This window comes from Onychostoma macrolepis, chromosome 15 (assembly GCF_012432095.1).
Source record: "Onychostoma macrolepis isolate SWU-2019 chromosome 15, ASM1243209v1, whole genome shotgun sequence".
Classification (NCBI taxonomy): domain Eukaryota; kingdom Metazoa; phylum Chordata; class Actinopteri; order Cypriniformes; family Cyprinidae; genus Onychostoma; species Onychostoma macrolepis.
Window position 1 is genome coordinate 7,148,308 of NC_081169.1, and position 17,030 is coordinate 7,165,337.

At 39.9% G+C, this 17,030-nt stretch overlaps 2 protein-coding genes across 4 annotated transcripts in view; one reads left to right on the forward strand and one right to left on the reverse strand.

Moving 5' to 3' along the window:
* Nucleotides 1–17,030, forward strand: part of lpar6a (lysophosphatidic acid receptor 6a) — a 56,200-nt gene that overhangs the window by 28,861 nt on the left and 10,309 nt on the right. The window lies entirely within an intron of this gene.
* nek3 (NIMA related kinase 3) overlaps nucleotides 12,006–17,030 on the reverse strand; it is a 30,330-nt gene continuing 25,305 nt past the window's right edge. For all 3 annotated transcript variants that reach the window (XM_058744950.1, XM_058744948.1, XM_058744947.1), the window contains one exon: nucleotides 12,006–15,821. Coding sequence is in view for 1 of the 3 variants with exons in the window: in XM_058744947.1 (XP_058600930.1) it covers nucleotides 14,319–15,821 (1,503 nt within the window). In the remaining 2 variants the exon portion in view is untranslated. The remainder of the gene's footprint in view (nucleotides 15,822–17,030) is intronic.

Below are 17,030 nucleotides of genomic sequence, written 5' to 3' on the forward strand. Positions count from 1 at the left end.
GTTTGTGTGTTCTAGACAGATGTATTCAGCTGCAGTTTAAAATGTGCAATTCAAATGTGCTGATCTGTGTGATACCTCAGAGGTGGGTCACTTTTAACAATAGAGACCATGAGCCAGCATAACTGAAAGGAAGACTGCATGGGAGGACAGCACATTCATTACAGGAGCAAACTCTGTTTACACTTAACCTTATGTTAATTTTTTTTTTTTTTGAGTTATAAAAATATACATATAGGCTATACTATAATTGTTGGGTTTAATATATAACATTTTTACAGTCTTCAGTGTCACATAATCCTTCAGAAATAATTCTAATACAGCATTTAGTGCTCAAAAAGTATTTCTTATTATGTACTTTGAAGACAGTTTTTGCTGGAAACTGTAATATATTACATTACCATTAAAAAGTTTAAGGTAAAAAAAAAAAAAGAATATATATATATATATATATATATATATATATATTCAGTTAAAAGGAATGTGAAAGACGTGCCAGTAAGAGCTAAGGGAAATGAGAGAGGAGGTGTACAGTACTGCCCACATGCTGTGGCAAACACAACTCCCCTATTGACATTTGACCACTTTACGTTCTCCAGAAAAGAAACAGAGGTGCACTGCAAGAAAGACATGAAGATCTTTTGCTTTTACAATTCTTAATGGCTTTGTCACATAGGAAGAGGACTTAAAATATATATATATATATACATTTTTAAAAATAAAAGATTCATGAAATGTATAATATCATAATAATTTAAATTGCATTATTTAATTTAAAATTAGAATAAAAATAGAAGTGAATAAAACAATAAACTAAACATTAAAAATACACTTTAGAAATATTGTTAGATGAAAAGTTGGAAATAATATGCTTTTATGTCAGTGCAGGACTAACTAATGCTTTACTCTAACAAAACGCTGTCCTAAAACAGTGAACTGAATATATATGGAACAAAAGCATTAAATAAACAGTTCTGTATGCCTCAGTGATAAATATGACCTGCATTTGAGAAGTTTTTTCTAAGGCCGTGCTAGGCTATTCTGAGCCGGAAAGGAAGGAAGACTGAAGAACAGATGGAGTGTTTAATTTCTTTTCAAAGCAGTGGGTAGACAAATCAGAGACAACAGGGGGAACAATGGTTCAGAAGCACATTCCTAAAAACTCACTACCCTGCTCCTCCAACGCATGTTTCCATTTTTACCCGCACACGACCTTTGGGTAGTGAGCACAGGATGAATTATATTGGCATGCCAGTCCCACCACGCTATTTTCTCGTGTACCATCCGGTCCAAAATCAGCACACAAAGACAATGGAGCGAGACAATAACAATGTCAGAGCAATATAAATAGTTACACAGGATCTTTGACAGTATGGTGCTACTGTGAGGTTTATAATTATGGGAAGGTTCTTCCTTCTTAACCTGATGGACACAGACAAGCATTATTTATCAGAATCATTAGATATATCTTATCTCACATTTTGACCCATGATAAAACCCTTGTTTATGGTACATTATTAATGCACATGTAATTAAAACTGTGTATATATATATATATATATATATATACACACACACACACACACACACACACAGTATATAGTTTTCTACATATAGTTTTGTGTTACACAGGTTTCGTTGAAACATGTACATAGGTGACAGGTAAATAATTTGGGTGAACTGTTTTTGAAGCTGAACTCAATAATAACATGCAATCTGAGAATCACCATAGCAGCAACAGAAAACAGATACAAGTGACCTTTGTATTTACCTCTGCAGTTATATAATGTGGGGCACATTAGAACACACTATAAAGTAAGACTTCATCAGGAAACAGTGAAAAAAGAGAAGCTACACTACAGGATGTAGTGAAAAAAAAAAGTCTCATGGCTGTTAGTGGTTTCACACCTTTCAACGTTTTCTATTAACTTTGCATGCACCCTTAAATGTCACACTTCAAGGTCAGATCCTGAGCTTCTGTTTATGATATACTGTTAATGTAAAGTTTTATTATATTGAATTATATTATAAATAGTAATTAACCCTTTGATTAAGACTTTTCTTTCTTTGTGACTTTTCTCTCCTTTTCATGGATATATTTAATCTCAGATTCTCTTTACTGTTCTCATGTATTTCAATGTCAATTATCATTACTATATACTGTAACAATTTGCAGTATTTATTCATTTTTACTATTTAAATACCATAAAAAAATTGTTTAAAAACTTAAAACCAGCGTATATTAATATGAATATGTTGTAAATAGTTATATGGATAAAAGCTGTAAATAAAACAAAAATGATTGAAGTACAGAATTTATTATAAGAAGACAGAATATTATTATAAGTCAGTGTGTTAATTTCAGCTTTTTGTTGTAATTATAAGCATTTCCTGAGTAAAAAAAAAAAAGAAAAAGAAAAAAAGATGATGATGAAAAACACAAACTCATTTTGTTTTTATGTATATTTATATATTATTATTTTTCCAGCATGGAAATCTGTCAGGATAAGTAGAATTTGTGCAGCACTATCAACAGACCATTTTCATAAGTGAATGCTCTGGTTCAGTTTAGTTATTTCCAAAGGAAAGCCTGACCAGACATTTTATTTTATAAATGGTTTGTGTCTGCAATTTAAATAGAGAGCTTAAAGGAGTCTGTAGAAAGTTGAGATCAGTAGGTCACTGTCCATCTGCTGGACTCATCCTCTTCCTGTGCTGTCTGATTCAGACATTAAATGGGAGAGCGGTGCTGACGGATGACATTGCCAGGAAAACACAGAGACGGAGAAAGAGGTGGAGGCGAAAAGTAAAGACTGCCAGAGACAAACGAGAGAGAAAGAAACAAGGTGGTATAAAGGGAGATGTGTGATAACAGCTGATGCAAAATAGGCATGTATACACTATCATTTAGGTAGTCGTGGCCTAATGGTTAGGGAGTCGGGCTTGTAACCTGAAGGTTGCTGGTTTGATTCTCGTGCCGGCAGGAATTGAAGGTGGGGATTGTGAATGAACAGCACTCTCTCCACCTTCGATACCATGACTAAGGTGCCCTTGAGCAAGGCACCGAACCCCTAATTGCTCCCTGAGTGCTGGAGCAAGGCTGCCCACTGCTCCGGGTGTGTGTTCACTGTGTGTGTGCACTTGTTCACTACTCACTGCTGTGTGTGCACTTGGATGGGTTAAATGCAGAGCACCATTTCGAGTATGGGTCACCATACTTGACAATATGTCACGACTTAAATCTTAAATGTCTAAGTTGAGCAATTAAAAAAAAAAAAAAAGAAATTAATACTTTTATTCAACAAGATTGCATTAAAGGGGTCATGACATGGATTTTTTAAATGATTTTAATATGTTCTTTGATGTTTACTTATAATATTAATAAAGGTTTTTTTTTTTTTTGCACAAAAAACAAAACAAAACAACAACAACAACAACAAAAAAACTAATAAATATTTGGAAAAATGATTATTTTCAACCCTCATTCTGACCCTCTATCTAAAACGACCTGTTTTAAGGGGCAGGTCCTTTAAAGCCAGACACACAGTGTGTTTTTTAACAGTGTCAGACTGTACGGTAGTCTTGTGCTGCGCACAAGAAAACTTGTCCAGAGTTTTATATTATCAACCCATACACATTTAGTGACTGCGAGCTGCATTAAGCCCAAGACACAATGCATGATTTTAGCAATCCTATAAGATCATTGGATGTCACACTGTGTGACATCGATCTAATAAACATGGCTACAACATGTGTGTAGACTGTTCGATGATGACACCTATTGACTCGTACAATACGACGCACGTTAATATAGAAGAATAAAGCAGTAGTGATAAACAAAAAAGCTTGATAAATCACACTTTAGCAGTTGTAGTTTTTATGTGTGCTGAAAAAAAGTGCAAGCGGCGAAAGAGGAAGGCATAAGAGCTTGAGGTAAGCAGTTTTATGTTTTAGCACCATGTGGCATTGATTTCATGTCACATTTTTATTGGTTTATTGGGCTGAAATGTTAGCTATCATGAAAAGTATACAAATGGCGGTAATACCAGCGTATTTAAGAATAATAGTATAAGCAGCTCTACACACCCAAAAGAAAACAGAGGTGCAACTGGTGTTTATCATAGCAAAGGCAAAATATCATTATGAATTCCGTGAGCGGCGGCCAGGAGTGCTGGAGTTTATGGCGGTTAGAAGAAATCTCTAGCATTAATTCTGATCATGGCTTGTCCTGAAAAACAAAGACAGTTTGACCTTCGTCTTAGAAGAAGTCACACTGCAGGACTGTACACCAAATCTTCTGACACTGCCAGAATTTCGTCAGAGGTAAAATTTGATCGTAACGGCCATTAATCTGCTGTTGGTGAACATATCAAATTAAATCAATGACTACAGATTTTAGCCTAGGATTATAGGAATCTTTTAGGATTTTCAAAATTTGTCTCCGTGGCCAAAATCGCACAGTGTGGAGCTGGGTTTAAGGCTTGTCAGTAATAGGCCAATGTTGGCTAACATCACTGCATAGGAACCAGTATCAACGCCCCCTCACTATTGCATGTGAGTGTTTTGACAACATGATAAAAATAAAACTGTCATTTCCAGACAAACCATTATAAAATCATTTACTTACGGTTTGTGATGCAGCTGTAGTCGGATCTAGTACTGCTTCACCTTGTTGCAACAAATGTTTCAAGTCAAGTCAAGTCACCTTTATTTATATAGCACTTTTAACAATACAGATTGTGTCAAAGCACTTAACAGTATCAAATTGGAGAATAGAATGTCAGTAATGTACAAGATTAAACACTCAATTTTCAGTTAAAGGCATTTCATTATTGAATTCAGAGATGTCATTGTCTAGCTCAGTTTAGTTTAAATAGTATCTGTGCAACCAAATCGACGATAATCGCTAGAAATTAAGTGTACCCAACTGAGCAAGCCAGAGGCGACAGCGGCAAGGAACCAAAACTCCCTCTGTGACAGAATGGAGAAAAAAACCTTGGGAGAAACCAGGCTCAGTGGGGGGACCAGTTCTCCTCTGGCCAGACGAAACCCACAGTTCAAAAGTTTATATTTCTATTTTTATTTTGTTGCAATTTCTAACAATAATAGTATTATGTATTATGTTTCTTTGTGAACTCTCTATGACACTGGGCCTCGTTTACAAAACAAAATTCTCCGAACAATCCTCAGACACGATCCGGTCATTTAAAAATCCACTTGTTCATTACACTGGGATCCTTCTGATATCTGTACAAAGACGTGAACGAGCTGTTTAAACCAAACGGGTCAAAGCGAATGTTCTTTTACTCCATTTGTCCTAAATGATGACAGACTCAAGTGCATGGACTGTGTCAGAAAGTGAACGCGCATCTGTATACTGTATCCGGTATCCAGTGTAGACAAGATAGTGGCAGTGATTGCAATTTTTATTTGCTTTTGACACGACGTAACACTTGCATTCAGTGTAATCAGCGTTTTTGTGGAAGGACAGCAAAGTGACAGATAAGCTGTACCTGGGAAATAATACTTAAAAGTAGGTTCACCCAAAAATGAAAATTTTATTTTCTCATTTTCATGTAAGGGTTAGGTTTTTCTCATTTTTCATGTTTCTCATTTTACATGTATTAGCATGTAAGTTGTATTGTATTGTTATATTATAAATTCACAAAATTTCTACAGTATAGATTACTTTTATTATACATTCTTTGTGCTTTTTATAGTGCATGATGACAGAACCATTGCTTTAAACTATTGCTTTAATGTAATGAAAACAAAAGCAAAGAGGAGCTACAGGATATCCTTTAGAATGTGTTATACTAAATCTACATGATCTCCATGCAAGCAACACTGAGTGGTTTCACACCTTTCATTTAAACATTTATAATAACGGTTTGCTTTTCAACACTTCAAGGTCTAACCCCGAGCTTCTGATTCTATGAACTAACCAAGCAACATTTAAAGCAGCAACATCTGTAAGAAATATAACAGAAGATGAGAAAGAGAGACACCTGTCAGCACAAATACATTGTTAGTATACAGTGTGTAAGCATTGTGCAGCCTAACAATTAATACAATGTGCCATTTCTTTACTGATTTGTTTGCTATTCTTTAGAAAGACAAGACTTCATGGGCCAGTTAGTTTGATTAAACAGGGCAAATTAGCAGGAGAGTGCAATTACAAAACAGCGCCAATGGGTGTGGAAATTTCTGCGGGTGATTTAATAACAAACGCGCAAATTAAATAACACAGACACAACATCTCATTTACATATTGACAAACGCAATATACCAAGCGAATTAGCTTAGTCGCAAATAAAGAATAAGGAAATAAAGAAGCCACAGTAGCCTACGTTGAAAAGAACCGGAGACCAAAAAATGAAGGTTTGTGTAGCATCTGCTTATGATCAGTGATGGTCGTTGGGACTTTATGTTTTAAGAGATCCTTTTAGCCTTCACAGACCTGGCCCCACATTCTACCTTTATATGGGTGCTAAATTGCCAATGGTTGTCCCCCACTATCTAGAAGATGGTAAACAGATCAACTATCTGTTCTCTCCATCGGACTTCAAACGCATTCCAAAGAGAACTAAATGACCCTCGGTACCAGGCACCAGTGGCCTGGCTGACCAGTGGACTACCTCCACGACTACAATACACATAACACACACACATAGAGACATTTTCTTTATTTATACTATAATTAATCAGTTACAAATGTATCTGGTACATGCATGTGTTGTTTGTTTGTTTCCTTATTATATGAGCCTAGTTACCACTCGTTATTTGTATTAGTTAAGCTCTAAATGCTCATATTCAGGTGAATGAATGAATCTCGGGTTTAATATCTTCTAGATGTTTCTTTCTTGGTATCAAAATGATCTGCTCTTTATTCCTCAAACAATGATGTACACTATGTGATCGTGAAATGCATCATACTATTTTTACTGTACTGTGGGCAAAACTACACCGATTCTTCAGACCAGTCATAAAACATGCAAATGAGGTGTCAAGTGGGACAAAGAAACACTTTCCTGGCGCTGAAACTATGCACCTTGTTATTGGTCAAACTAACCAAATTGGGTCTTACTGGAAATCCAGATAAAACTTCTCCCACACCCAAAAGAGGTGCTTCTCTTTACTTTTGGTTCCCGAGAGACACACATATCACCTTGGAAATCTCGCGACTCCCCTTCCGGTATCTTCTGGCAGTTTTAAGTTCAGTAACTTTGTCGATTCACTTCGGACCAATCAACCCATGGCTGGAATGACGAAGCTTTCACTCCTAAAGAATTCATCATGAATCTATGCATTATACACGCACCAGGACAAACAAAAAACAATGCAAGTAACTGCTTGTTAACTGTTTAGATGCGCTTCTAGGCTTCGACCCCTTTTAATTAAGGTGATGTGATTCTCTGATGGTTCTTAACAGGTTGTGGTTAGCTGATATGTAAATAGCTGGGGGGGGGGGGCATTTCAATCCCATGGGGGGGCGCCACTTCTTATATGCACAATGACAAAACAGACAGGGGTGCCTGCGCGTGCACATAAACAAGTTAATAGTTTAAATTAAAGTTTTAAAGATATGTTTTAAACGTTTGCTGCATGAATTAAAAATAACTTTTATGAAAGTGCATTTTTGAGAGAAAAAAAAAAAAAAGGTAGGCTAAGTCCAAGTCACATTTTATTATTACATTCATGAATAGCCTAATGTAAAATGCTGGTAAATAAAGCTAAATGTTTACTTACATTATAAATACAGATAAACATTTCTAAAAGTTTTTTTAGTTGTTCTCACTTGATGATAAATCCTTTAAATTTAACGGTACTCAGAAAACTAATGAAAAATAGTAGGCTATAAGTGTAACGAGGCTGACGAGACGTGAGTCATGCGGATCCATCTGCAAGCTTTTATTCATAGGCATGGTCATAAATACAGGCAGGGTTGAGCAATGGCAAACAGGTATGGCAGAGACAAGACAAAGAGTAATCCTAGGGCAAGCAAAGGTCGACGATCGGCGAACAGAATCCAGAGGGCAAGGCAGAGAGATAATCCAGGGAACACGGGCTAGAATAAACACGGGAAAACAATCCAAGACAGGCAGGGGAACACTAGGGAAACTAACAGGGGCACAGAGAGTTGCTACAGCTATGAGAGCAGTAAACACAAACAATACTCGGCAGAGAGGCAGAGAAAGTCCAAGGCTTATAAAGTGTGTGTGATCAGTATGTGCGTGGGATCAGGTGTGCGTGTGATTAGTGCAATGAGTGATTGGTGACAGCTGTGATCAGTGTTGGATGATGGGAAATGGAGTCCATGTGGTGTGTGGTGAGAAAGTCCATGTGGTGAGCGAGTGACCTCTGGTGGTGAATGGACGGAAGTGCAGACCAGATTCGTGACAGAGCCCCCCCCCTAAGAGCGGCTTCCAGACGCTCCACACAGTCTTTAATCCAGGAGGGAGGTGGAGCGGAGGCGGAACAGGGGGAGGGATGGAGGGCCAGGTCCTTGTGGAAGCGGAGTGATCTGGGGCCGAGGTAGAGCCGGCAGAGCAGGAAGCCAGGGCGGAGCAGGCGGGACTGGAGCCCACCAGGGCGGAGCAGGCGGGACTGGAGCCCACCAGGGCGGAGCAGGCGGGACTGGAGCCCACCAGGGCGGAGCAGGCGGGACTGGAGCCCACCAGGGCGGACCCAAAGATCTCCACGGCGGTGCAGAAGACCACCAGAGCCAGATAGTGGACCACCACAGCGGAGCAGACGGACCCGAAGACCACCACGACGGATCAGGAACCCACAGCAGAGCCTGGGAACCTAGGGAGAATGGAGACATAAGGAGGAGACAGAACATGCACAGACACAAGGACTGAGGTAGGGAACACAGAAAGTTCATTGACGGCCTTCATAGCCGTGACAGGACAGAACGAGAGTTCTTTGACGGCCTCCATAGCCGTGACAGGACAGAACGAGAGTTCAGGAACAGCCCTTCTGGCTGCGACAGGACAGGACGAGGATTCGTAGATGGCCTCCATAGCCATGACAGGGCAGGACGAGAGTTCACTGACGGCCTCCATAGCAGTGACAGGACAGAACGTGAGTTCATTGACGGCCTCCATAGCCGTGACAGGACAGAACGTGAGTTCAGGAACAGCCCTTCTGGCTGCGACAGGACAGGACGAGGATTCGTAGATGGCCTCCATAGCCATGACAGGGCAGGACGAGAGTTCAGGGACGGCCTCCTTGGCCGGAACAGGACAGCACGAGAGTTCATTGACTGATACCGCTGACACCTCTGGAGGTTCTGCGGCGGTTGCCGCCACCTCTGGAGGTTCTACAGTGTTTAACACCGGACACAGGGAGAGTTCAGTAATGGTCTCTTCGACCGGAACACAACAGAATGAGAGTTCATTGCTGGGCGCCACCACCATACGAGGAGCTAAAGTGAGCACCGCCGCTTCGGGAGGTTCTGCAGCATGTACCGCCACCTCTGGAGAAACTGCAGCGGGCACCATCACTTCAGGGAACACGGCAGGGAGCGCCACTACCTCAGGAGGTTCTGCAGCGTCAGCCGCCACCTCTAGAGACATCATAGTGGACGCCGCCACCTCTGGGAGTTCTGTGGTGGTGTATGCAGCCCAAACACACCAAAATGCGATCCCCATCAGGGGAAGCGTTTCAGACAGGGGAATCAGTTCAGGAACAGGAGGGTTAGAGTGAGTGAGTTTGGGGATACCAGCTGCGCGTGCAGACACCAGCGGTACATCCCTCAGACTAGACATCAGACTGGGATAATGAAGGACTGACCTTGATGATCTGGGTGTGTCAGCCCGGACGTAACCCTGTGACTCTGGAAGGTCAGCCGTGACGGGCTGCTGTGACTCTGGAAGGTCAGCCGTGACGGGCTGCTGTGACTCTGGAAGGTCAGCCGTGACGGGCTGCTGTGACTCTGGAAGGTCAGCCGTGACGGGCTGCTGTGACTCTGGAAGGTCAGCCGTGACGGGCTGCTGTGACTCTGGACGATCAACGGTGACTTGACTTAACTCATGAAGATCAGCTGTGACTTGAACGGGTGTTGTTGTGGCCGCCATTTTGTGAGCGTGCTCTGGTGCGTCCGCCATTATCGCCGTAGATGCGGTGTCGCGTTCCTCATCCGCGACACCCACAGTGTATAATGAGCCCACACACAACAGAGCATAGTCCAAAAACTGACTGAGTGAGGAGCGTGGACCCTCACAAATAAGCCTAGTCTTTAGTGGCTGATTAATGCTGTCACAAAAAAAGTCGATCAAGACATCATCTGGAAAAATCACAATTATTAGCAACGTCGAGATATTCCAGGATAAAGTCCTCAAGTGATCGCATACCCTGCTTGAGGGTTAATAATTGTTATGCAGTGTACATACCCGGCCAGTATTGTTCATGAAAGCTGCTGGATCCTCGTGCGGCCGAGTATTCTGTAACGAGGCTGACGAGACGTGAGTCATGCGGATCCATCTGCAAGCTTTTATTCATAGGCATGGTCATAAATACAGGCAGGGTCGAGCAATGGCAAACAGTTATGGCAGAGACAAGACAAAGAGTAATCCTAGGGCAAGCAAAGGTCGACGATCGGCGAACAGAATCCAGAGGGCAAGGCAGAGAGATAATCCAGGGAACACGGGCTAGAATAAACACGGGAAAACAATCCAAGACAGGCAGGGGGAACACTAGGGAAACTAACAGGGGCACAGAGAGTTGCTACAGCTATGAAAACAGTAAACACAAACAATACTCGGCAGAGAGGCAGAGAAAGTCCAAGGCTTATAAAGAGTGTGTGATCAGTATGTGCGTGGGATCAGGTGTGCGTGTGATTAGTGCAATGAGTGATTGGTGACAGCTGTGATCAGTGTTGGATGATGGGAAATGGAGTCCATGTGGTGTGTGGTGAGAAAGTCCATGTGGTGAGCGAGTGACCTCTGGTGGTGAATGGACGGAAGTGCAGACCAGATTTGTGACAATAAGCAGCTAGTTAAACTAATCCTTTAAATTTTAAGGTATTCAGGACAGAGCAACATACATATCAGAAAATATACGCAGCTATACAATTAAAGGACAAAGTTTTACATATGCCATTATAATTTGTGTTTTATTTTTGAATCGTGTACAATTATAAAATAAAACGCAAATTATAATCGGGCCTGTTTTAGGCTTTTCCATTTTTTTACAAATATTTTAGATGGTGTCACGGTGATGAAAAAAATGACTGGCCATGTCCTCATTGTATGTGCCTTTAGAGAAAAATGCATCTTTATGGATTACATAATGAAAGGGTTTTTACTTTCGATTTGAATTATTTCGTTTTAAAATGGTAATTTAAAGCTTTCTATAGATATATTTATCATATCTGTGAGTCAGTTTCGCTGAGTTTCGGTGAAGCGCTCCTGTTCAAGAACTGCAGAAAGCGCATCCTCTGTTTTCCTATTTTGTTGATATTGTGAATGCACACAAATAAAAGTAGACCCTTTAAAGTTCCGAATGATGTATAATGAGCAAAAATTGCGGTGTAGGACTGTTCTACTGTAAGAAAAAAAATGCAAGTGATAGTGCTGGCACCTCCATGTCCTGCAGAGCGCGCTTCAGCTTACACTCTCCACACAAACTGTTGGATATGAGTCTAACAGCGCACATTTATATAGGTTAAACATTTAAACTAACATTGGGATATGCTTGAACTGTTTTATATCTAAAGATTTTATTTTAGGCAAGTCCTGGTGATTTGATACAGCTAAATTAAACAAACACAGGCTATGATTAACTCACTGCTGCCACTGGCTGCTTGGTCCTTGCTTAAAATGCATTTAATGAACAAAAAAATGGAAAATTTAAATGGTAAAAAATAAAATTACTACAATGGCATACACTGAACAGCCACAAGATTAACAGCACTGACAGGTGAAGTGAATAACATTAATTATATTGTAACAATGGCTCCTTCCAAGGGGTGAGACATATTAGGGAGCAAGTGAGGGGTCAAGTCAAGTCAACTCACCTTTATTTACATAGCGCTTTTAACAATAGTTGTTATTCGATCTACGTCATCAATGTTCGCGGCGGCCATGTTGTTGACATAGAAACCACGGCAACTGTCAGTCTGTCAATTGACAAGCGAGGCAGCTTCGGTATTATCCATGGTATTATCGCTGTATTTTTTTTTTAAACCGCGCGATGGTGTGTTGTGTAATACACGGCTGTTCTAACAGCAGCAATAAGAACCCCGGAGTTAGTTTTTATGCGATACCGACTGTCAGAAAACGCGAAGGGAAGGAGACAGAGCAGTTGAGCCAGCGCAGGAGAGACTTGTGGCTAGCTAGGATAAATAGGGTAAACTTTCAGCCAACTCCCCACAGCAAAGTCTGTTCCCATCATTTTACCACAGGTAACGTTAGGGATATAACGTTATGCCTCACAGAAAAGTCTGTTCCCATCATTTTATCACATGTAGGCTAACGTTACAATTTTTAGATAACTTAAAGTTACCTCACAGCAAAGTCTGTCCCCATAATTTTATCACATATGGTTAGCTGTAAGCAGTGGCTGAAACTGCTCTTTCAAATAGAGGAAGCTGCCATACATTGAGACAATTATTAAATTAGTATCAATAACTATATGAACATATAGGTCTGGCATTGATACTAGGTCGAGAATTAGTGCTTGTATGATACTGTGTTATTTTGTTACAGCGCTCCTAGTAAAAGTTAGTCTGGAGCCCTGACTTGTATTAGGTTGAGGGTGAACAGTCCCTTTTGTGTGGATTTCTTTTAGGTAAGCCATCATATCTACATGATAGCACTCATCCTGATTGGGCCCCCTCACTGAAGCTGGCAGGAGAGATAGGTCAGACAGGAAAGGCTGAGAGATCAAGAAAAGGATGTGTAATGGGCAGGTACAACAGGGTGCAGCAGCGAAGAGCACAGGCATCAAGTTCAGGGAGTGTGGCACAGGAGCAAGACAGCCCAGGGATGAACACTACAGAGGCTTACAATGAGGTTATTGATGCTTTTGAGACAGTTGAGGAAGATATGTGCACATCTGAAGTGTGCTCCAAAATACAAGCTGATCACCAAAGACTGCTTACTGACAATATTAATCTGAAATGTCAGCTAGCCACAGAAAAGATAAGCATTGACACACTCAGGGAAGATGAGAAAAAAGTCAGATTTTATACAGGTTTGCCCAGTTTTGCTACATTAATGGTGCTCTATAATTTCATTGAAGGTTCCCTTACTGACAGCATTAAAACTTCACTAACCAAGTTTCAAAAACTTGTGTTGGTACTGATGAGACTCCGCCACAACTTCCCAGAACAGGACCTTGCCTAAAGAATTGGCATTTCACAGTCTACCGTGTCCAAAACCTTTGTTTGTGTCATACATGTTTTGTATGTGAAACTTAAGAAGTTTATATTTTGGCCGAGGAGAGATGAGCTTCGGAAGTCTATGCCAATAACCTTTCAACAACATTTTGGGTCAAGAGTGACAGTAATAATTGATTGTTTTGAAATTTTTATAGAGAGGCCTTCAAGTTTGACAGCACGCAGTCTCACTTGGTCTTCATATAAACACCATAACACTATCAAATACCTTATAGGCATCACACCTCAGGGATCCATTTCTTTTCTCTCTAAGGCATTGGGAGGGCGTACTACCGATAAACATGTCACAGAAAACTCAGGCTTACTCGAGCTACTTACCCCTGGTGATTTCATCTTGGCAGACAGAGGTTTTAAGATACAAGAGTGTAGGGTTAAAATGTGCAAAAGTTGTAACACCCAGTTATACTCGAGGAAAGCTACAGCTGTCTGCTCTTGAAGTTGAGGCCACCCGCAAAATCGCACATGTCCGCATACATGTAGAAAGAGTGATAGGATTGGTGCGCAATAAATATGGAATACTGTCAGAGAAGATACCCATCTCCTACTTGGTGACATCAGGATCTGAGATAGCGGTTATCGATAAGATAACTACAGTGTGTTGTTGCCTTACCAACATGTGCTCCTCAGTTGTACCTTTTGATTAGATGTGTGTGGTTGTAAAACGGGTTGTTAATACATGTATAGTGTTATCATAACATCTTAATCATCACAAAAGTCAGGTTCAGTATGGAATAAGACAAAGTTATTTTAATAGTCATCTTACATTTTAGCATTTAGGCAGTCATTAGAAATGGTACTGAATTTCATATTTTTTTGTATAGAATGACAAAATACAATGAACTGTGTACATACAAATACAAATTATAATAAAAACCTGTTACATCAGAATCCTCATTTCATGTGTCATACTGTACCATCACACTTCAGCTCTACACACCAAACAGTAGCATTTGCTCCCCTTATTAGGCATACGTTTCATGTTCATGCATGCGAGATGGAACCATATGTGAAGGCAGTCCTCACTGTGACAACGCACCACACGGTCACGAACTTTGTATGGTTGCTTGCACACGCAGATGATGTCTGATGGGATTGGTTTTTCTCTGCTTTCAGAGGGATCAACTTCAGTCACATCAGCTGTGTCGGTCGGCATTGCTGATGGACATGGCCTTGAGAAAAGTTTGCCCACAAGCTCTGGGAGAAGGGCTTTGGAAAAAAGATCCCTAGATTTTGACTTAATTACTTCCCAGAGTCCAATATCTGGTTCTACCCTCTCTATGTGTAAATCATTTTCTGACCATACAACAAAATCAGCAAACTCCTTATTGCATACAAGCATCTGTGTCTGGACTTGAAAATAGTAGGAATGTGAATGTTTGAGCTGTAATTTGCCATTAGATTCCTCCAAACAGAATCTGCCATCAACACATTCTTTGAGGCTTATGCTATCATGTGCACAAAACGGACATTTAACCTCCACTACACCATCACCACAGCAGTCGCAATGTACTATCCCATCTGGTTTGGCACTTATGTGAGGCAGTTCTGGATTTATTACACTGGTCTCACATCTGAAATTGGTGTGTGAATGCATATGCTGACGATAACAAGTTAGTGCCTGTTGTTCATGATCACACCCCCAAGTGGTTGCTTTACTTGTAAAGCCTGCGCTTAGAGGGTAACAAATATTTTTGATGAGGCTTTGTGATGGCTTCTCAGGTGGTGTGGAACAAGCAGCTTTCATGCGTGAGGCTGTAATTCTACCAGCCCTAAATCTATACCAGGCTTTACTTTTAGACTGTTCTCTTGTCTGCTGTTCTATTGTGTCAGCTTGCCTTTGAGAAATGTCAACTGCAATGGTACTACAGTGTAAGAGTAACTGTTCGCTTGTCATAGAAATGCACTGTTCATCGAATAGCTCACTCAGGGGCTGGCCAGTATCGGTGTTCGACACTGGAGCATAGAACGCTGCATAGTCTTTCATGACAGACAGCAAGACTGGTTTATCACCTGTAGCTTGCAGCTCTCCCAGGAAAGTAGCGATCTCAGCATCTGTTGGCTCTGACACATCAGGTAGCTTTTGTTTGTCCTTGTATTGTATTGGTTTCCCTTCTGAAAATGTTGTGTCCAGTCTGTGTTTGATTGTAGCTTTTGAGTGAAAGTCAATGTTTTCTACTTCAAGGTACTTTTCCTTCGGTTGTCCACTTGGAAGTAGCCAATATGCAGGTTTTTCTGTCACAGTTTGGGACTCACGGAGCAAAACAGCTGCCTTGATGGCGAAAAGAACCGCTCCAACGTGGCTACATGTCTCGCCTAATCCCGCCATGCAGGTGCAGTGTGCAGCCAAGATAACGCCATCCTTCTGGGCAGTAACCCATGGGCGCAGAGGTGGGGCACTTAACTTCTGACTGTGTTTAACCTATGAAAACACAAAAACCCAGAATTACATTCAAGATTTCAAACAAGATGCATGCATGACATTAATCCTGTAATTGTGTATATGGCAGCTTCTATACTTATCTTACGGCAAATTGCAGTTCAAGCGGGCTGTAAAAGATTAATCGTATCCAAAATAAAAGTTTGTGTTAACATAATATATAGGTGTGTACTGTGTATAATTATTATGTATATATAAATACACACGCCATTATGTATATATTTAACCCTCAAATGGTCTTCGGGACCCCAAATGACTTTTGCTTTAATTTTTTTTTTTAAATTCTCTTTTTCCAAATGGTATGAAACTTCCTACGGCTCTCAACACTTTCTAGATCTACAAAATTTTTTTAAAATGGAATGTTATCTGTTTTTATGTAGGCGTGACAAAAATAGTGACACTCGTGGTCTTTGGGGTCTATTGGACCCCAGACAATAACATTTAATTTTGTAACAGAACAATATTTTATTTTTTTTTACAAATATAATTTTACTCTGTTTATTAATGTCTTTACTCAACATTTGTGTAGTTTTTGGAGGATTTATGATATATTTTAAATATCTATAAATAAATAAATATTTATCATTGGACTCAAAATAGACAAAATCATCATCTAAATCAGAACCAACGCAGAAAACATAGACAGAAATGACAGAAATAAAGTGGCACACTTCCAACAATGCAAAAAACATCCACAATCCAAAATTATCATAATTGTGATTTTATAATATTTAGATATGAATCCAACTTTTGAAACTATATCTTTCAGTAATTCAAATAGCATACAGGCATAGTGGAGCTCTATAGCCATCTAGTGGTTAAAGTGATTTATTAACATTTATAAACTTTTTTTCTTAAATATATACATGCTGGTGTGTTTTTTATATATAAATAATGATTATACAAAGTACACACACATATATTATGTAAACACAACCTTTTATTTTGGATACAATTAATCGTGATTAAACTTTTACAGCCCTAGTTCAAACATTCACATGTCTAGGTTATTATTTTCACAAAGCACAGTTTCAAAAAGTTTTCAGATATTGTGGTATAGTATCTGAAGCAGAAACAGAAAGTATAATGACAACAAACGCAATAGCTTCAGATGTTATTCTGCAGCCTGTTGCACCAGCTGTGTGTAGGTTCAAAGGTAGCTTAATTAGAACGTAAATTATTACAAAGTTG